Source organism: Lytechinus pictus, unplaced genomic scaffold (genome assembly GCF_037042905.1).
Source record: "Lytechinus pictus isolate F3 Inbred unplaced genomic scaffold, Lp3.0 scaffold_20, whole genome shotgun sequence".
In the NCBI taxonomy this organism is placed as follows: domain Eukaryota; kingdom Metazoa; phylum Echinodermata; class Echinoidea; order Temnopleuroida; family Toxopneustidae; genus Lytechinus; species Lytechinus pictus.
Window position 1 is genome coordinate 5,064,124 of NW_026974141.1, and position 22,599 is coordinate 5,086,722.

Genomic DNA, 22,599 nt, shown 5'->3' on the forward strand with positions numbered 1-22,599 from the left:
TTATATGAGCCTAGATTGAGTTAAAATAAAGTTATCGCGTTTACAAGGGCTACAGGAGGATAAAATGTAAATATGTCACTGTGACCTTGACATTTGACCTCAAAATCATTTGGCATCCTGGGATCTATGCTAGTATCATACACACCAAAATATATGAGACTACGGTAAATTAAACTTAAATTATCGAGTTTATAAGTTCTTCGGAAGGGTAAGATGAAAACATGCCATTGTGATCTTGACCTTTGACCTTTTGACCTCAAAATCGATAGGATTTCTGGGATTTATGCTAGTATCATACACACCAAATTATATGAGCATAGGGTAAGTTAATCTTAAGTTATCACGTTTACAAAGACTTCAGAAGGGTAAGATGAAAACATGTCACTGTAATCATGACCGTTTGACCTTACAATCTATAGTCCTCCTGGGATTTGTGCTAGTATCATACACACCAAATTATATGAGCCTAGATTGAGTTAAACTTAAGTTATCGCGTTTACAAGGACTTCAGAAGGGAAAAATTAAAACATGCCACTGTGACCTTGACATTTGAACTTTTGACCTCAACATCAATAGGCTTCCTGGGATCCATGCTATATAGTATCATACGCACTAAATTGTCATGATTATGTGAGCCTAGTTTAAGTCAAACTGAAGTTATCGCGTTTACAAGGAAAAGTCAACGGACGGACACCGAGCGTGATACCATAATACGTCCCGTCTACGACGGGCGAATAAAAAACGTAATTCATCCACGTGTGTGTGGGTGTGGGTGTGTGTGTATGCTTCATAAAAAAAAAACATTTAAATGCGCTTTAAATTCAGCTCAGTTTCTGATACCAAGTATTTAAAGTTGCCACACTTTAAATGACCCTTTTCAAATGAAAATAACTAACAGAAAGAGGATAAAGAATATCATGAGACCTAAGAAAAGAGGTGATTCAATTGTCACAGTTTCATAAGATTTTAAAGTAAATAATCATGATACTCCACTGTAATAGGGTTGACTTTGATTAGTTTTTACCGATAATTTAAAATTTCTACTACCGTTAATAATAAAAAAAAATGCATGGTGGGAGTTCCAGCCCTCCCTTCGAAGTAAAATTTTAAACGGCATTTACCTTCTGCTATCTTGGTTACTGCGTCATTGAAACGAAATGCCTGAGCAATTGCCAGAAGTCTATCTCTGGTTCCACATTTCTGCAACCATTGGTTCAGCATCTTCATTACCACACGACCGATGACGTAAGGCGGTAGAAAGGTTGCAGATGAGCTCATGATCTGCAGAACGCTCGAAGGATTCACTTTTACTCGATGACACAAGGTCAGTAGGTCTGCGGTGGACCGAATAGCGCCTAAGACATCTTCATGACCTGAGGGCATTGATTATTTTGAAATCGTTAAGTTTTCGTTTCACTTTCACGATTATTATATACTAGAGGGGCAGATATGTCACGAACAAAGACAAACACAGAGGGAGAGAATGGAACACAAACATGACAAAATGAGAGGGAGATGCTGCGAAATCGCTTTGATATATTTGAAGGTATTCCAAGACTGATGTATAATACACTATATGCTAAAATAAATCATGCAAATTGAATTGTTTAGGAAAGGATTGTCAAAAAGCTGTGATTGGTGAAATAATATGGTTGACGCAATAAACGTACTAAAAGACTGAGTTTTAGATACGGTGCCCCTTTTGGATTATCTTCCAGGGAGTGACGCAACTGAGCAAAAAATGGATTACACTCGGTTTTGTAAGAAATATGGGAACAAAATGTATTAGAGCCATATCGGACAAGTATGAAGAAATGTTGCTGGTAGGAGAAAAAAGATATGTTAAAAGAACCCCCACAATACAATTTTTGCAAAAATATTGTGGAGTCACAGCAGCCCCGTTTGCAGGTTATATGAAAATGAAAGTAGGAAAATTACCTTCGTTGATTTTTGTAATGTTGTATTCGAGAAGCAGCTTTGAGCTCTGATCTTTCCTTTCGTCCTCTTTCAAACCATGCCACCAATTGTCTAGAATCTGCCGTGCGATGCTATGGAGCACTGACAGTCTTCGTAGATCTATGATCTCAAGAATGACGTCATCATCCAGACAAAGTGATTTCCCAAGTAGACATACTTGTTGGAGACTTTTTACAGGACGGGCGACGCTGCAAAGCTCTTCTGTGTTTGACATTCCGCCATGTAAGTCGGGATCTTCGTGAGATCTCTCATATTTCACCTGAGATGCACCGCGAGCGTCTTCGAAATAAAAAAAAGATTGTTTCCGAATAACAGATTATCATTCAGTCAAACAAAGACTAAATGAATTACCATCGTTCACAGTGTCTGCTCAATATACGCTTTTCGGATTGGCGTATAGATTACCAAGCTGTAAGAAAGTATCGTGGGAACCTTAAATGCTAGGTTGGTCTGGTGAATACTTCTTATTGCCGCCGGTAGAATTTGCAAGTAATAAAAAAGTAACATTGCCAATCCATTCACGGATTCAAAACGATAGGGTGGTATATTTATGTTATTCATAAGTCCATCCCCTTCCCCCAAGAATAAGGGAATAGGGGAGCAGTCATAATACTCAAATTTCATCAAAATGGGGCGTGGAAAAAGAATATGCATATTAAAGTTCATGTTATTTATGCATATACAACACACAAATACGCACATCCATATACACATACACATATATTTGTTGTGATGTAACTTACCCATGTCAGTGTATATTACGTCCATATTATCTGATTCGTAGGTAGATTCACATGGTTTAGTTTCCTCTGCAGGAATTTGGTCCAGACGAGCGGAATCTCCTATATCCAAGATATCTGAAAAAAGTTCGTCATAAATGTTATGTCCTAATAATACGCGATGCACGTGGACTATGCGTACTCTTTGAAAGCGCGTAAGGGCCGCTCGAAATATAATTAATTAAAAATTTGGAATCACCATTCTATCTAATTATCCAACTGGTTTAGAAATATACGCCCCTGAACACAAAAATTAAATAGGACACTAAGTAATTAGTAGTGGAGTATTAAACAAGTATAGTTCTTTGAGGCCTCATTTTATTGCTTATATAGAAATCGACTTCTGTTTATGAAAAAAATGTAGTTTCCCGTTTTGCATAAAACATGAGGCAAAACATACCTTCGCTGCCTTCTGTTTTCCCTACTGCTTGTATTGATTCCCAAACAAGTTTCAGAGTCTGCATGCCTTTCTCTGTCGATATTTGGGATGACTTCCACTTATAAAGCATTTGGATGTTGGCATCTTTCTGGTTGGAGAACGTCCGGTGCTTTATGTGTTGAAGATCCATCTTTGTTAGACCAAGCAATTGTCCTACCTCGTAGAATTGATTTGCTTTGATCGTCTTCGAGAGGGTAAGCAGCGTACTGTCTTGGATTTCACTATTTTTATTTAAAAAAAAACCATAAATAGGAAAAAAAACATAGTAGATTATATTAAACAAAACAGTACATACGAATTTCACTCTCGTAATTGACCATTCGACCAGTAGAATACGTCGGATTCGTTTGTTGGGTTATGTCCGGAATGAACTATCTGTCGACTCTTTGTCGGAATGGTTCTTTTCTCCTATTGCATTTGATACAGAAACTGCAAGTCACGATTTTTTTTTTTAGACATTACAAGTCGTGGGTCTTATTTAATCTTGCTTTAAATGGTTAAGATCACGCCTGACTAATCTTCATTTATTATTGTACATGCAAAATGTATTTCAGATCATATGCCTGTAAAATACGGAGCTCCACAGAAAAGCATGTTTGCCCCAAACCCCATGACCCCCTTCATGTGTTATATCAATTATGATATGTGTGTAAATGATAGAAAATTGTTTGTCTATACTGATGAAAGTCTGTTACTTATTTTAGGTGTTCCTGGACTAATCCTCACTTAATAAACTTATTAATACACAGGAATTTGTGAATCATTCAGGACGTAAATAAGTGATATTTTCTGCTGAAGTTTGGCTGGCAGTATTGTCAAAGAGCCAATGCCCATCTCGGACGGTTAATGCTATGATGAAACATCCACAATCTTAGTTTCACTTTTTTTGGCGTTAGCGTTCTCATTATCTTTATTTTCTTCTTCTTTTTTTTTCTTTGGGGGATGGGCAATCCACATTATTTCCGTTGAATACGCATAGTTTGTCTATAAAAACAAGCAAATATATATATATATATATATATATATACATGTATATACATATCAATTACACAAATAAACATTGTATCCAGGGGGTCAACAGACAGACTGGATAGGCACTTACCTGTCAGAACCGAGGTCTGGTATACGCAGGTCAATTGAAGTAAGGAGATATGAGGAACGAAAGAAATTACGAAAATTTTATTTCAACTTGGTGTATTAAAGTACAATTTTGTCTCCCCCTATCACCCCTTCTCACTTCACTGTCATTTATTTGCTTTGTATTCTTTATAATTATATCCAGTTTTCTCTGGGCGTTGTGGCGTGCTGGGCGTATTGGGGTGTTGTGGCGTGCGCCTGTAATCCAAGCTGTGTGGGGAAGTAACAAATTGATGCAGAGGTTCGCGGTTCGAGCCCCGGTCACGTCTTTCGCATGGTGACGTTAAAGGTCGGTCCCAGACGTAAATAATCATATCTGATTGATACACGTTTGACAAAACTCAAATACACACACACACACTCTCATGTTTCAGTATATTCCCTTGCCATCACTCTCTTACCGTATCCTCTCTTTATCTCATCTCGTTCTTTAAATTTTCCCCATACAAATGTTTTACATCAGATTCAAAAGCTGTTGGAACTATTTGTAAAATAGTCGAATCCAAAATAATTGTGTAATAACGACAGCAGTGATTTATTTTTCTTTGGTTGGTAATGCTATTAACTTGTATATCCATTATTGATTTAATATAATATAAATGCATCAATATTGTACAGAATTTGAATGTGGTCACCAATCACTTTGACTTCACATGTCTATGTTTATGAACGATTTTTTTTTTCGATTAATTCAGTTTGAACACATAGTACCTTAATCGTGGATACTACATGTATCTCCGATATAATTGCCGAAATCTTCCCGTATTTCCATTCCCTCAAGGTCTTGCAATGGTTGTCAACGATAATCATCATTATTTACAATTACTCAAAAGGCATGCGTATCATATACGAAATGATGCATTTTCTACATTCACAAAAATACGAATTGCCTAACAATGATTTGGCAGAACCGGTATTGAAAGAAGCATCAGATTTTCAAATTACAAAAAATAATAATAAAGTAATCAGCTAACCTGTTATTTGCATGTCCTCACTTGGCATGCTTGGCAGACCTAACGACTCCATTACTGACAGCAGCGCATCCTTCGCTGCAAGACCAGATGACTGTGCCTGCCTCCATTTCACCAGCATTTGATACATAGCCTGCTGCCTGTTTCCTAATTGCATGTATTCTATGGCATCCAACTTCGGGATTCGAAAGCCAAGTGCGATCCCCAAATCATAGAAATGGCTCATAGACATCTTCTCAGCAATGCTGTGCAGCTCGACATCATGGATGTCAGTTCCTGAAATGCCTCTAACCGCGCTAGAAAAGAAGGGTAAATATATTTAATTACAACAAAACAAATTTTGTCAAGCACCCCCCCTCCCCCCGCTGGTCGTTTGCATCTTGATTCTTACACTAGGGTAAACGCCAGTGGCGTACCGTGGGTCCCGGCATGGGGGGGGGGGGGAGCACAAGCGCGCTCAGTTGTCAAGTATACTGACCTAATAGAGACATTTTAAGGACAGTGCCATTAAACGGTCATCTTTTATCGTAGCACATCGGCTTTGTCTATTATAGGCAAATTGCCATAATTTCCATGCCCAATATTTATTTATGTGTGTACCCTGCCGACAAGATAAAAGGCTCATTTGACAACTCTTAACTATCAATTATTCGAGAACTGTTTTTGTCATGGTGAAGAAAAGACATAGCACTTAACTTGAGCCTTGTAAAAGGGATAGAAAGGGTTTAGTTCTTCATTCCCAGGAACGAGTTTTCGCCGTACTTGGAAAGCATATTCAGGACACTGTTTACAGACGCTTTTATACAACACATACATAGATCCCTGACAGCTGAATGGATAAATGCACGTCACATGACATTCAGAGGAATCAAGATAGCATGCTTAGATATGAAAGCCGTGCTATAGTCGACTCTAGCATGTCTAGCACGGTCCTGCTATAGTCGACTATAGCACGCTGAAGTAAATAAGCCAGCACTGCAAGATCCCAGGGTACACTAAACCCATGGACAAACCCTGTACAAATTAAGTGAATTGGATGTATACGCGCATACATAATCACCTTTTCGTATCTCAGACCGATGTATATGGCACTGCGCATACACGCCGCTAAGCTGAATACAATGCGCGTACGTACGTTGCTATTATTCCATAGACAAATAAATACTTAAATACGAATAGACAGAAAGGTAGCACCCGCGGAAAAGCCTCATTTAAATAACATTTGCATATAACGTACAGATACTCCATAGAAGCTCCATGGTGATAAGCGTATTTTTTTACCACTTTCGGCCACACCTCCTGGGAGATATTTGAACCGAATCCTAAGCCCCCAATTGCATTTTGCTAATGAATCATTTCTTTTTTCATTGCGTACTCGCAAGATACTGTGATTTGATTGGACCTTACCTTATGAATAATGTATTTTTCTATTGAATTCGTACGTCATAATTTGACCCCTATCGTCACTTCCGCTTAATTAAGGGCTGATAGATGACGTAACCCGCACAGAAGAAGATTATTTCCTTGAGAGATTTTTGGTGAGTACTGTCAGATTAACGCTGAATTTTAATTAATTTACAAAAATAAATCAAAAGATATGATCTTATATGGGATATTTAGAAGTCTGGGGACAACATTAATTAATTTGTGTTTATAAAAAGTGAACAATTAGGAAGCAAACGACTTGCAAAAACTCAAAACTATTTCCATCGTCGTGAGCTAAACATGACGGCTAGTTTACATGTAAATCTCCATCTGCTACAATTTGAGACCTCGTATATTATCAATTTACGCCAGACTTTTGGGCGAGAGTTTCTCTGAAATTTCGATGCCTACTGAAGATCTCGGCAGGCATGAAAAGAACTAGATAACATTTAGGCTAGACGTTGTCTGGGATCTATCGCGCATCCATATTGACTTTAGAAAGACATTCACTCCATTAACCCGTTCCCTTCTTTGAATTCACATATCAATAGGACCGTAGCCTAGTCCACGATCATTTTGTGAAAAGATGTTTCATTTCCCAAACTTAGTTCTACTACTACTAGTTCTTATCATGTTTTCTTATATTATTTTAACTTGAAAGTTAAGCCTACCGCCTTGATCTAGTCTAACGTTAAGTTTCGACGTAGGGCCTGTTACAACCGATGTCGCACCAACGCATAATGTCACACCAACGCATAATGTCGCAGATTGCGACATTATGCCAAGAGCGTCCAACGCATAATGTCACAGTCAACGCATAATGTCGCTTGTCTACTAACGCATAACGTCGCAAGTCTTAACGCATAATGTCGCAGGGGTATTCGCTTCAGGACTCGAGTTAAATACTAGACATAAAAAATGTTTTCAATAATTAATTTGTGCAAGCACTATCATCTGAACGTTTTTAAGAGCGTGTTTGGTGGGGCAGGGGAGGGGGTCAGTATCGAATTCATTGTCAGGAGAAGGGGTTGGACTTTGAAATTATTTAGAAGAGAAACGAAAACAGGTTGTCAATGCATGTTAAACATTGTAATGCCCGGTTATTATCAATTCTTTTTAAAGAAATACACACATTTTTTTCTGTGAGGAGGAGATGTGATCATGCGAAAAATCTAAAGTGATATTTAGATTTCGTGCACATTTTAGTAAAGTTTTTGAAACTCTTCATTAAGAAAGGAAGGCTTTCACTTTTTTGCGGGAGGGGGGGGGGGCATTAATTCTGCCCCCTCCTGCTACATACCAACATGTTTATAATTTAACACGGGATCCCCTCTCCCCCACGGGAGATTGGTATAGGACCTATCGCTTTAAAATAAGTGTTCATACGGTACATTCCGAGTTACAATACGAAATATAATTTCTTTCTTAAAATATTAAATAACCACTCTTCATCATAATGAATTCATTACTGCCCCCCCCCCGCATTCGTGCCTGTCCCACCAAACACACTCAAGATGGGGAAGCCCCCCCCCCCCCCCCCCATTAAAGATCCTCCTTAAAGAATTGTTGATCCATGGCTGTTATGTAGACGTGAAAGAGAATTTCTTAAAAAAGTTTGCTGTTGACCTTTTGGTGTGGCGTCTTACAAGTTTTACATCATCACAGCACCAAAATTACAATCAAATTGATTCATAGATTCATCTCACTTGATGTTGAGCTATTAATGTGATTTGGATTATTTTTGTAAACTCACATTAGGTTTTGGATGAAGGAAGAACTAAATTGTGCTACCAACACCAACGCCAAAGTAGGAATCACCCAGTGTTGTTTCTTTTTGAATGAATTGCGAGAAGAGATGAGAGGTGGAAAATATAAGAGAAAGAGTTGTGTGTGTGATTGAATAATGAGAGAGCGATATGGCAAAGAGAGAGCTGAATAGAGATTAAAAGAATAGAGAATGTATAATAATAATGTGAAGGGGCATAGGGTGCACAAGAGTGGACAAAGCCAATTGACAATTTACCCACAGGGAGAAACCACAAAGGGCCATTTTATTCTTTATTTGTTTTGAGAGGAAGCGGGAATAAATGAGGGAGAAACAATTCATAAAGAGGAGAAGAGGAATAAGATGAATAGAGATGACTCCTAAAGGAAAGACAAGGATTAAGCCAATCAGAGTGTGTGTGTGTGGGGGGGGGGCAAAGCCGACCAGTGCCCCCCCCCCCCCCTCCTTGAGTGGCTCAATTAAAAATTGTGATGTAAAACGCCGTTAAAACAGAAGTGTGTCCCCCGTTTGAAAGTGAAGACCCCCCGCCTTTTTTTTTGCTTTTCAAATTTTTGCTTGGAAAATTTGCCCCCCTTTGGAAAAATCCTAGATCCACCCTGCCTAAAATTGATGAGGTTTGGAAATAACATGTCACTTATCTGTGCTGTTAAAAAGAGTGAACACAAAGAAATGAGATTACCCCCCTGCAAAATAGAATTTAATGATCATTATCAATATAATTGGAAAGGCTTAGCGTAAAAAAAATACCACACTATTAATTACACAAAATTAATAGGCTCTAATTAAATCCAATCCTATTTTCTAAATAAATTTTGGATTCAGCATTTTTTTTTACTATATCATTACTAACGATTACACTGCGATGTAAAACATGCCTTTAGTGATTCTGACCTGGAGAACAGCAGAGAAAGGTCGTATTTTTTTCAATGAAAGAACCAAATTACAAAACCAGTAAGTGAAACGTTCAAACTGAAATACATTATTATTATTTATATTGGAGTATTGTTATTGTGAAATAAACTAGTTCGTAAATATCTTCCCCTTTCATTTACACCGATGATAAAGATTAAAGAGAAGATCAAAATAGGCCGATTCACACCCCAACCCCCCCCCCCCCCTCTCCAGGTTAAACAAGATTAAGAAAAGTGTCAGGCTGCGGTGCTAGTGACGTTGCATGTAAATTGCATTATATGCACGGATTGAAAAACGATGCATGCATGATGACTCATTGTAGTAAAGAAAGCTGATTGGTCAATAGTAGTAAGCAGTAGATTAATCACGTGATGAATATATAAAATTTCATGAATAATTAACGCAAAGTTTACCTCGCTCAATGCGCATGCGTGACGCTGATCTCCACTTTCTGCTTCGTCATATAAAGAGTCTATTGGTATGTGTGGAGCAGCGAACTGATGAATTATTCATGTATATGCAAATGGCTTTAGGATTTGCCCAAATGTCTCCGACAAAATGGCGGAGCTTCGGGGGCCTGTATTATTCCCAGGGTACGGCTGCCTAGACGACGCGCTTTGAATAGTGCAGTGTTGGTATTATCTCGTTTTCACTTTGCCAATTTCAACTTTCATTTTCATGAGGAATAGGCCTACTCTAGCTAGACTATGCTAGAAGATTCTACCAGCTGGAATTTAATATTATTATTAATGGAACGAAATTCGAGAGTTTGTTTATCATTGAAGTTTGACTTGGTCTTGGAAAAACTTTGTGTTCTGAGTTTGAAATGGATTTCCTTCTGGATTTTATGGAATTCGTTCACAAATTCGACTTCATGGATCTATGACTTAATGGATGTATGTTGGAAGTATGTCTACCGGTACTTGACTCTACAGGGATTACTGGAGTAAATCTTCTGACGCTCAAAAGACAACATTGTAAGCAAGAGAAGACCTAACGCACGTTAGTCATAGCCTATCTAGATCTAATCCTAACTTAGATCTAGACCTAATATAGACTAGATCTAGATCCATATTAGTCTAAACTGTAAGTTATCGGTGTTGTATAAAACAAATATTCAATATTGTATTCGTGCGACGTTCCAAATATTACATTCGTTACAAGTTGAGACGGTCTATTCAACTCCGCTTCGCGTCGTTGAATAGACTCTTTCAACTTGCACACTCATGTAATATACGATCGCACTCATCAACATTGAATATTTGTATACTATTGATTATATTTATAACATTATGATTTCAATTCAATTCAATTCAATTGATTACTGTTGTTGGTGTATTCTTACAAATTACTGTTATCATACCACAGATTTTACAAGATTGAAAGTGAACGCTTACCCTACAGAAGAAGCGAGTTGTACTGAAGGGTCTTCCTCTTCATCATCTGTGTTGCAATTAACGTAAGAAATGGAAAGAAATCGGTCGATATAAACCATGGTATGCAAAGTGAATCACTGACTCATGTCATTTTTAACGTTTATATCTTAACATGCGTACAGGGTCCAGAGGTTCTCTTCTGTTGTCATATATTACACCAAGACGGTAAGAACGAAATAATTCGGCTAAATACGGGACTAGTACAACAATTCAACATTATTAAATTTGCCAATTTCCCAGAAATTTCAAGATGTACCCATATCAACAACATGAAGTGAGTTAATCCCGTCGTATTTAAAGGGAAATATATATACATATATATATACAGTGCGTATCAAAAAAAGTTTACACTTAGAAAAAATCCTGTAAAATTATACATTTGTAAATCCTGAAGATTTTTCCACATTTTAACATTGGTACAGATCCATTTAAGCAAATGACGATGTAACTGTCGAAAAATATTTCCGCTTGAGTGAGCACCACTTACTTTTGAAAAGTTAGTGAAAAGCAATTTGCGCAGAACTTTGAAATAGTTATGCGAACAAAAATAGACCTTTATCATAAAGAACACGTTGAATTTAGCTGGTAAAATTGATTTGGAGATATCTTTTACCTTTTTAACTTTTTTCCTTTCCCAAAACACTTCAAAGAGCGCATTGCGCCCCACCCCACTCCCCCACACACCGATGCCATCGTGACGATATTTGATTTACACTGAGCTGTGATTTACATGAAATGACTTAGGCTTTATTTTCATTTTGTTAATCATTTTCAAGCTTGGAAAAAGTGTGGAGAAACAAGTATTAAATGAAAAATGAAATGTAAACCCACTTTAAATGATAAAACTTAGTGAAATAATGCTGGAGATGTCCGATATAAACTTTTGTTCAGATTTAGTTATGTCCTCAGATCCAGCTGGCACAAAAAGGGTAAAGGTTGTGCTTACTAAGTGTTGAAAGTTAAATTTGGGTGGCAAAATCGTTACAAAATGCTTGAAGGTATCCATTTATTACAATTGACAAAAAGTGCAATGGGAATTGTATGAGAAATGTTTCGCAGGGTAAGTTTGATTTCGCCCTATCCCCTTGACACAGCGTGAAAACGAGCATTTCTGCGCAAACAGATTTCTGCGAGCTTTACAAAAATGGACAGTGTTCACTCAAGTGTAAAATTCTGTCAAAACTTTTACTTTCATTGGATAGATGAGACCCAAACCCAAGATTATATGTGAAAAAAATTACCCACATGTAGTATCTTTTTTAATTCCCAGGGCTTTTTCAAAGTGTAAACTTTTTTTAAAACGTACTGAATATATATATATATATATATAAAATGGGATTGGTTGAGGTTTCCATAAAAGTGCTCAATGCCGGGGCAGCGCATATATACATTTATACCTTGGTCAGTTCGGTCTACTACCGTCGGTTTCACGCTTTCGGCGATCTTCAGGCAGACTGACCAAGGTATGAATATATATATATATATATATATATATATATATATAAATGTGTGAAGTTATACATGTACAACAGCTTTGGCAACTCTTTTTATTTAAATATTGTAAGGAAATGAATGAAGAGAACAATGGTAGGCGTAGCTTAAATCAAGGTTCCCCAGAGCTATCTACCCTTTGGAAAAATTGGTGATGCCGAAAAAATGTCTCTGCCGGGAATGGAACCCGGGCCCCCAGCTTTGAACGCCGGTGCCTTAACCATTGTTCTCTTCATTCATTTCCTTACAATATTTAAATAAAAAGAGTTGCCAAAGCTGTTGTACATGTATAACTTCACACATGTGTATACTTTCTCCCATACGTGTACTGTATCAAAGCAATAGCTTTGATCCAGCTGAGGCATGGCGGCTTGTCATCGTTCAAAACCCACCTTTACCCGACAAAGGAAATTATAATTGGAATAGTGTCGAAAATCTGTCTATCTGAAGGTCAATCGGATCGGGGTCGCCCTAGCCACTAAACCGTCTCTGTGGTCTAGTGGTTAAGGCACCGGCGTTCAAAGCTGGGGGCCCGGGTTCGATTCCCGGCAGAGACATTTTTTCGGCATCACCAATTTTTCCAAAGGGTAGATAGCTCTGGGGAACCTTGATTTAAGCTACGCCTACCATTGTTCTCTTCATTCATTTCCTTACAATATATATATATATATATATATATATATATATATATATATATATTTATTTATGTGTGTGTGTGTGTGTGTATACGAGCATCTTGTTTAAAAACAACTGTCTTTTAAACTTGTCACAATTCACGAATCTTCCCCGAAAAAGATAGACTACTGAAAATTTTGAAAATTAATAAAGAACTTGTTGGCAATGCAAATTTACCCGTAAATATCATTTGTTTCACATTTCTGATATATACATATATATATATATATAAATGTGTAAAGTTATACATGTACAATATCTTTGGCAACTCTTTTATTTAAATATTGTAAAGAAATGGATGAAGAGAACATTTGTAGGCGTAGCTTAAATCAAGGTTCCCCAGAGCTATCTACCTTTTGGAAAAATTGGTGATGCCAAAAAAATGTCTCTGCCGGGAATCGAACCCGGGCCCCCAGCTTTGAACGCCGGTGCCTTAACCACTAGACCACAGAGACGGGTTAGTGGCTAGGGCGACCCCGATCCGCTTGACCGTCAGATAGACAGATTTTCGACACTATACCAATTATAATTTATTTTATCGGGTGAAGGTGGGTTTCGAACAATGACAAGCCGCCATGCTTCAGCTGGATCAAAGCTATTGCTTTGATACAGTACACGTATGGGAGAAAGTATACAAATGTGTAAAGTTATACATGTACAACTGTTCTCTACCATTGTTCTCTTCATCCATTTATTTACAATATTTAAATAAAATAGTTGCAAAAGCTGTTGTACATGTATAACTTTACAAATTTGTATACTTTCTCCCATACGAGTACTGTATCAAAGCAATATCTTTGATCCAGCTGAAGCATGGCGGCTTGTCATTGTTCGAAACCCACCTTCACCCGACAAAGGAAATTATAATTGGTATAGTGTCGAAAATCTGTCTATCTGACGGTCAAGTGGATCGGGGTCGTAGTCCAGGATAGGCCCCATAGACAATTGACCAAACCTTGCTTTTTTATATATACAATATTTTTTTATGGTTTCTTGTCAATTCGAGGGTGCTGATTACGAATCTGGATGATGCCACTCGTGTAACCTTGAGCATTTTCCACAAATTTGCAAAATCCAATAAGGCCGCCAAAATATGAAAATTACCCATGAAAATTATAAAATTGTCCGCACATTGGCTATGAAATGCATGAAATTGTGTGGCAGGAGTAAAATACTCTCTGAAATTTTTTTTTTGACAAAATATTAATTTTCCTGATATTCAAAATGGCCTCCTTAGGCCATTGTATACTCTATTATGTACAATATGAATAGGTAAAACTAATTTTCACAAAAATTAGCATTAAACTGCAAAAAACCGCGATGTATGAACGAAGTAATATATGCAAATCATCGTTACTAACGAGATGTATCATTTATTATGTCATATATGGGAACATTGCTGTATTTTGATATCTAAAATAGTCGCCACTGGCCCAATGAGTATTATGTACAATGGCAATGGCCGGGGCCAAAAAAATGACAAGAGTGAGCATTAAAATGCATATTATTAAGATAAACGAGTGGAATACTGACCATAAACATAATTGTTAATAAGCCATTTATGTGATAAATGCTGTATTTTGAAATTCAAAATGGCCGCCATAGGCCCTATATTTATCATGTACAATGCAAATGGAGAAACTAATTTTCACACGAGTAAGAAACATAAAATGCATGTAATTGGGATCTACGAGTAAAATATTGTCTGACAACTTGTTTTATAGCAAGACATATCATTTCTTTTGTCATACATGAGATAAATGCTATATTATGAAATTCAAAATGGCCCCTATAGGCCCTAACAGTATTATCTACAATGTGAATGGGGACATATAATTTTGTAAGAATTTGGATTTGCTTGACTATGACATTCATATAATCCTGTTGTATGAGTAAAATGTTATTTGAAAACGTTTTTTTTTAATATAAATTACAGCATTTCTTCTGCCATATAGGTGATAAATACTGTATTTTGACATTCAAAATAACCTCTACAAGCCCTAACTAAATTATGTAACATGCAAACAGGGAAACTAATTTTCACAAGAGGGAGAATCATAAAATGCATATAACTGTGATGTATGTGTAAAAATATTGTCTTAAACATGATTTATAACTAAATACATCACATATTGGGCGTGGAGGCAATAAATGCTGTACTTTGAAATTCAAAATGGCTGCCAAAAGTCCTAAAAGTATTGTGTACATTGTAACATGGGACATATAATTTTGACAAAATTTGGCTTTGCTTGACTCAGAGTATTGCATATAATTGTGAATTGTGATGTAAGGGTGAAATATTGTCTAACACCATGGTTTCTAACGAGATATATCATAATGTTGTGTAATTAAGGTGATAAATGCTGCATTTTTTAATTGGAAATGGCCACCACATAGGCCCTTATCGTATTATATACAATTTGAGTGGAGACAAATAATGTTTAAGAATAGGCCATATGGCAGCCATTTTGAATGTTGAAATACAGTATTTATCACCTATATTACACAAGATATATATTTTGTTATAAATCATGTTTTCAGACAATAGTTCACTCATACATCACCATTTGGCCAAGCAAAGCTGAATGCTGTTGAAATGATTTGTTCCCATTTACATTGTGCATAATACCGTGAGGGCCTGTAGCGGCCATTTTGACTTTCAAATAACAGTATTTATCACCAAATTGGCAGAATAAATGATATATCTTAATAGAAATTATGCTTTCAGACAATATTTTACTCATAGATCACTACTACGTGCAGTTATGGTGCTCACTCCTGTGAATATTGGTTTCTCATTTTGCATTGTACATAATACAGTTGATGTCTATAGCGGCCATTTTGAAAGTCAAAATACAGTATTTAACACAAACTTGAAACCTAAATGGTATATTTCGTTAGAAAATACGTTTTTAGACAGTATCCCATTAATTTATCACATATATATGCATTTTAGTGCTCACTCTTGTGATTTCTTTGCTCCTCTTTCTCATTGTGCATAATACTTTTAGGGCCTTTGGCAGCCATTTTGAATATCAAAATACAACATTCATCGAAAACATGGCATATTAACAAATATTATTTCATTAACAATTATGTTTTTAGTCAGTATTCCACTCGTTTAATCTTAATAATATGCATTTTAGTGATCACTCTTGTGAATTTCTTGGCCCCCATTGCCATTGTACGCAATACTGTTTGGGCCAGTGGCGGCTGTTTTAGATACCAAAATACAGCAATGTTCCCATATATGACATAATAAATTATATATCCCGTTAGTAACGATGATTTGCATATATTACTTCGTTCATACATCACGATTTTTTGCAGTTTAGTGCTCATTTTTGTGAAAATTAGTTCTTCTTATTCATATTGTACATAATGGAGTATACAAGGGCCTATGGCGGCCATTTTGAATATCAGGAAAATATATATTTTGTCAAAAATTATTTTTTCAGAGAATATTTCACTCCTGTCACACAATTTCATGCATTTCATATCCAATATGCGGACAATTTTATGATTTTCATGGGTAATTTGCATATTTTGGCGTCCATATTGGATTTTGCCAATTTGCGGAAAATGCTCAAGGTTACACGAGTGGCATCATTCAGATTCGTAATCAGCACCCTCGAATTGACAAGAAACCATAAAAAAATATTGTATATATAAAAAAACAAGGGTATGCCTCTTCTATTCTGGACTATCGCCCTAGCCACTAACCCGTCTCTGTGGTCTAGTGGTTAAGGCACCGGCGTTCAAAGCTGGGGGCCCGGGTTCGATTCCCGGCAGAGACATTTTTTCGGCATCACCAATGTTTCCAAAGGGTAGATAGCTCTGGGGGACCTTGATTTAAGCTACGCCTACCATTGTTCTCTTCATCCATTTCTTTACAGTATATATATATAATGTATATAACTATATTGAATCGAATTTCACCTTCATCGTGTTCATGAAGTGATTCATTAAAGTAAATGGATATTATGCAATCCTTATAAAATAATATTGTTTTTTAGGGGAATTACCTGAACTATTGAAGACAAAGGCGAAATATATTGCAACGTCAAGCTTTCCCGTCTGTACAATTGTGATAGTAACTGGAAAGTCAACGTCCTCTTCAAGCACAGTCACTGGTATTAGAATACGGTTTCTCATATTGCTATGAATATCTTTTAGAGGAAGAACCTAAGATCATAATACAAAAAAGCAAAGTAAATATATTACACATAATACGATTCATACTGCTAGACTTATCCTTTGTTATGGGCCTTTACTCTGAGTGATTTTTCACTGATAAAAGGAGGAAGAGAGGGAAGCTAACTCTATCCTAAAAAATCGAATCGTACCACATGCCTCACTTGCATTCAATTGAACGTGTTGATAGAATTTGAAGAAAATCCACATTATCCAAATATTCCGTTTAGTCAAAAAAACAATCAGAGAAAACGGGTATGCTTTCTAACACTGGATAAGGGCATATATTTCACCCGATCCAAGCAAAAAGAATCATTGATGCATTATCTACGCTAGAGAGAGAGAAAACAAAACACCAGCTTAGGGTACTCTGAGCGTCTTTGAAATGGAAGGAGCCTCAGAATACTTACGTAGGGTCCCGTTGAAAGTACGACGGTGTCCTCGTTTTTTGACGGCATCTTGACCAAATAAATTCTAACATAAAAACGATTGTGGGTCAAATGTTGGCATGATATCACACTAGGTGACGCTTGTAAGACAATTTACAAGACTGATCTCCTGTGGAAACGTTTACATCGCAAGTCTGGAAAGGAATTTTACCTCCTTTTCTTCACGATGTCCCTCACGATGGCAAACCATATCAAGGTCTCCAGACTTGGTTGCTACGTTGATAGGAACAGATGGATGGGCCTTGTGATATGATTGCTTCCTTTCCTCCTCTTCGGCATCCTAGAATAAAGTAACGACGATAATAATCATCACCCTAAATCTAAACAAGTGCAGTAAATATTCCACCAGGATATTGTTCCTTATTGTGCTACCTCGATCCTCAATATGGTATTTCCGCCCACAAGGTTCTGCCATGGGCCTATATTGTTTAGAAAAACAGTGTTGGCTATCATAAGAGTACATATATCTTACAAATTTTGTGGGAATCGGTTCATGGGGGAGTGGGGGGGGGGGGCGGGGGTCGGAGATAGGCTCTCATGAATACACACTTAGACCCATTGCATTCAGCGCAAATTGGTTTTGTTTGGTTCTCAACAGATGAACCGTAAATCTGGGTTTGTTTAACGACACGAAATTGTTAAGTGTGAGCTAGAATAATGCGTAACATTTAGATTTTAGATTTTAAGATTTAGATTTATTGATTTATTTCATTTCTTTTCTTTCCATTTTTCACATACATGTCAAAATTACATAAATACTAATACATAAATACAATTACAAAAATGAACAAAAGTAACGACCTTACATTTGCAAAGATTGGGTAATTATACGAACAAAATACGATACTTATATCCTCATTTTATAAAACTTAACATTCTTAAAAGCATGAGTATTCGTGTGTATGTTAAAAAAGAAACATATGGGCGGAAATCTCTCCTTAAAGGTAGGGGGTCACAATTGAGTTTTCCGTTTTTACAGAATTATTAACTCAAACATATATATATATACATATTTCGAAGAGGGGAGGTATTCCTAACTAAAGATGAAAGGCCTCAATAAATAATGCGAGCGCGAAGCGTGAGCTGAAAGTTTTTGATTTTCCAACCTAAAAAATTGACATTCATAACCCTTTTTCAAATCATGAACAGAATAGGAATTAAACTAAATAATAGATGCGAGCGCGAGCTGAAAATTTTTGATTTTATAGCCTAAAAACTGGACATTCTTAATAGCCTTATAAAAATCATGAACAGAATAGGAATCTAATAAAATAATGTTAGCGCCAGCTGAAGGTTTTTGATTTTCCAACCTAAAAACTGGACATTCGTAACACTTTAAAAAGAATATGAACAGGATATTAATCTAAACAATTAGTGCGAGCGTGAAGCGTGAGCTGAAAATTTTGGATTTTCAAACCTAAAAAATGGACATTCTAAGCACTTAATAATGAACGGAATAGGAATCTAAACAATGAAGCATAGAACGAAACAATGGCCAATTTTACCAATTATGCCTTTATCCTATTTTGTAACAATGCCCCTTTTATTTTGAAACTTTAATAATAATTTGCTGAAAGATGGTTTTGTACCCCCCTTCCATATATCTTTATTCCCATTATGTTGAACCTTTTCGATTTTTTGTTCAGCAGGACCGTTTTTTCCTCTTTATGTTCTACTTGTAAACGCTTCCTTACACACACACTCAACTTATCATTTCTCTTATTTTGGAATCAGTATTGTTCATTCAAATTATTATGGTTAATCGAAATTAGTATTGCAAATTAGAATCATTATTTTTGTAAATTTGAATTATCACTGTATATTTGAATTATTATGGTTAAATTGAATTAAGATTATTATTGTGATTGAGATTTTATTCATGTTTATGTGCAATTTATATGTTTTTATTGTATATTCAATGTCAATTCAGCCTTCGTAGCTGCTAAATTGAATAAAATATATTTTGAATCTTGAGTCTTGAATGTGAATGCGAAGCGCGAGCTGAAAGTTTTTTATTTTCCAACCTAAAAACTGGACATTCATAGCACGTTAAATAAAACATGAACAGGATAGGAATTTAATCAATTAATGCGAGCGCGAGCTGAAAGTTTTTGATTTTCCAACCTAAATACTAGACATTCTTATTACTTTAAAAAAAATTATGAACAGGGTAGGAATCTAAACAATTAATGCGAGCGCGAAACAAAAGAGGTGAAAGTTTTTTATTTTCCAACCTAAATACTGGAAATTTTTAGTACTTAACAAAAAATGAACAGGATAGGAATCTAAGCAATTAATGCTGGCGCGAATCGCGCTGAAAGTTTGTATTTGCCAACCTAAAACCTGGACTATCGTAACAATTTTTCAAATCATGAAGAGGATAGGAATTTTACTAAACAATATTAGATTCGAGCGCGAAATGTGAGCTGAAGATATGTCATATCCGCCCTAAAAATTGGTATTATTAGCATATTTTAAAATCAATGTTATGGTAGCTATTCAACTAAATTTTAATTAATGTGAGCGCGAAGCGTATCCTGATTTTTTTTCTGACCAAAAAAGTCATCTCATTTTCACCTTATAGCAATAAACAGGATAGTATCTCACTCAACGGTTGAGTAATATGGTTACCATATTACTGATGCGAGCGCGAATCGCGAAATTTATTATTTTTATTCAGATCTGAAAACTGGATCTTTCAAGTACTTTTGAAATAAAGAACAAGCAGTTTATCTCAATAAGCAATGCGAGCGCAAAGCGCGAGCTATTTTTTTTTAAAAGGTTTAAACCTACAAATTATAAAAATGATGGATATCTTCCTAAATAAATGATTTTATTTTATATATTTCGAGCTAAAAAGTGACGAAAAAAATAAGCACGTTTTAAATAAAGAGATGGCTGTGTATTAATGCAAATCGTGAGCGATTTTTTTAATTCTATACTATGACCTGAAATTTTTCTTTTTTCCAATTATTCCCCTCCCCTTCCATCATTTAATTTTCTTCCTCGTCCTATCTTTTTTCTTATTTTTCTCCTCACCTTCCTATTTTGCGCCGCCAATAGGGGTCGGGCCGCCGCTTTGCCCACTTGATCTAACTATGATAACCGTTCCTGCGGCAGGAATTTTGTGTAAAAATGGAATATAAAAGTCTCGTTAATAGAGTATTTAAAAACAATTTTTGGGGGATTAAACATAGTTAAAATTCACTGTGAAGGGTAAATCATTTATTTGGTGTGGTGTAGTGGTTCTGACTCTCGCCTTGTAAACAGAGGGTCGTGTGTTCGAATCCCACCGCGGTCTAGCGTCCTTTGGCAAGGCGTTAATCCACACTTTGCCACTCTCGACCCATGTGCTAAATGGGTACCCGGTAGGATGCGAAAGATATTGTATGTTTAATTTTGCCAGCGCCATAATGAGGCTGCGATGAATGCAAGGAATGCTCCCCAGGGAGTGGAAATTGTGCACTTTTCGTGCGGGATTGAAATGAATCCAATGACCGGGGTAATAATATACTGTAACGCGCTTTGAGCCATTCTGGGAAAAGCGCTCTATAAAAATTTGCTATTATCATTATTTTTATTATTATTATTAAATCATAACTTATAAAAACTATTGTTTTTACTGAGTACGCGAACAATGAAAATATTATTATATTCCAAGTAAATTTGAAATAAATGGAAAATAAATTGGTTTAACAAAGATATGTTTTTTATTGGGTATGGAACATTCTGGTCTACCATCTATGCACTAAATTTACTTATAAGTATCCTGAGGCAATTTTCTTTTTTCGTCATTTTTTATTAGTTATGAAATTGACAATGGCCATCGATGTCATCAATGTCATCACTCTTTGGCTGGCATATAAGGCTAGATGCGAGTTCGAGAAAAAGTCAGGCCGGTATTCCTTTTCTTTTCCTATCCAAGTTTTGTATATCGAAATTCGAGGATACATGTGTATAATTTCGATTTTGAATTATGTTTTTTTTTTTCATAATAAAAGACCACAAATAGTAGGAGAGACATTTGATATTATGTCCTCCCTTTTCAAAATGGTAGGGGGGACACGTCCCCCTGTCCCCCTGGGATTTCCGCCCATTTGAATGGTGCAAAACCATGTGTGCTATTCAATGCTCATCGATTAGTATCTCATGAGTAAGATATGTAAACGTAGTGTGCATGGAACTGATCATGACACATCAATGTGACCTTACTTATTCGAGCACTGTGTATAGATTTTAGCACCTTTTGTTGGTAGAGGTTAAAATGGACTGTACAAATGGCCTATGGCACATAAAACCTAAAGGCAGTTAATTTCACCTCCAAAGATTGATAAAGATTTGATAAAAGATAGCGAAGCCTCTACTTACCGCATCCATTCCTGGAAGGTTCGCATGAAGATGGAGGTGAACATCGATCTTCTTGCCTTTGTCTATCTTGTCCGGGATGTATGGAGTACAAATAAGCTTCTGTCGGACCAACTGTTGCTCAAGGGGAATAAGAATCCACCACTCGGCACAGTGGTCAATGTAAAGCTCGAGATGTCTACCGTACACTCTACAGTGTGGTGGTTTGTCTGGTGAGGTGGATGATCTCCTCCTTGACGTCATTGGAAGATCTGATCATTAAAAAAAATCAGTACAGAATGATATTTACAATCTTACCTGTTATCTTTGACTTTTTATCGAGATATCCATAAACATAAAGTGATACAGGATGTTTGATGTACATTCAATTGTATCATCAGATAAAGTATTTTATGCATGCTTCTTAACAAAAACAAAATATTATTCATCGAGAAGAATAGAAAAATTCCAAGGGAATTTATACTACATTGCATAGTATTATGGATCTGTTGACATAATGGCTTCAGACAAATTAAAGTTCCATCAAGGAACAACCTTCTGTGTTGGGGAACCCACGATGTCAT

At 36.3% G+C, this 22,599-nt stretch overlaps 1 protein-coding gene across 1 annotated transcript in view; it reads right to left on the reverse strand.

The window, feature by feature from the left end:
* Positions 1-22,279, reverse strand: part of LOC135157939 (uncharacterized) — a 46,096-nt gene extending 23,817 nt beyond the window's left edge. The window contains exons 1-10 of the mRNA XM_064115144.1: positions 22,040-22,279; positions 17,823-17,951; positions 17,054-17,213; positions 8,482-8,659; positions 5,307-5,599; positions 4,298-4,313; positions 3,157-3,416; positions 2,721-2,834; positions 1,939-2,256; positions 1,122-1,373 (exon numbers count right to left, since the gene is read on the reverse strand). Of these exons, the coding sequence (XP_063971214.1) occupies positions 1,122-1,373; positions 1,939-2,256; positions 2,721-2,834; positions 3,157-3,416; positions 4,298-4,313; positions 5,307-5,599; positions 8,482-8,659; positions 17,054-17,213; positions 17,823-17,951; positions 22,040-22,279 (1,960 nt within the window). The remainder of the gene's footprint in view (positions 1-1,121; positions 1,374-1,938; positions 2,257-2,720; positions 2,835-3,156; positions 3,417-4,297; positions 4,314-5,306; positions 5,600-8,481; positions 8,660-17,053; positions 17,214-17,822; positions 17,952-22,039) is intronic.
* Positions 22,280-22,599: the final 320 nt, after the last annotated feature.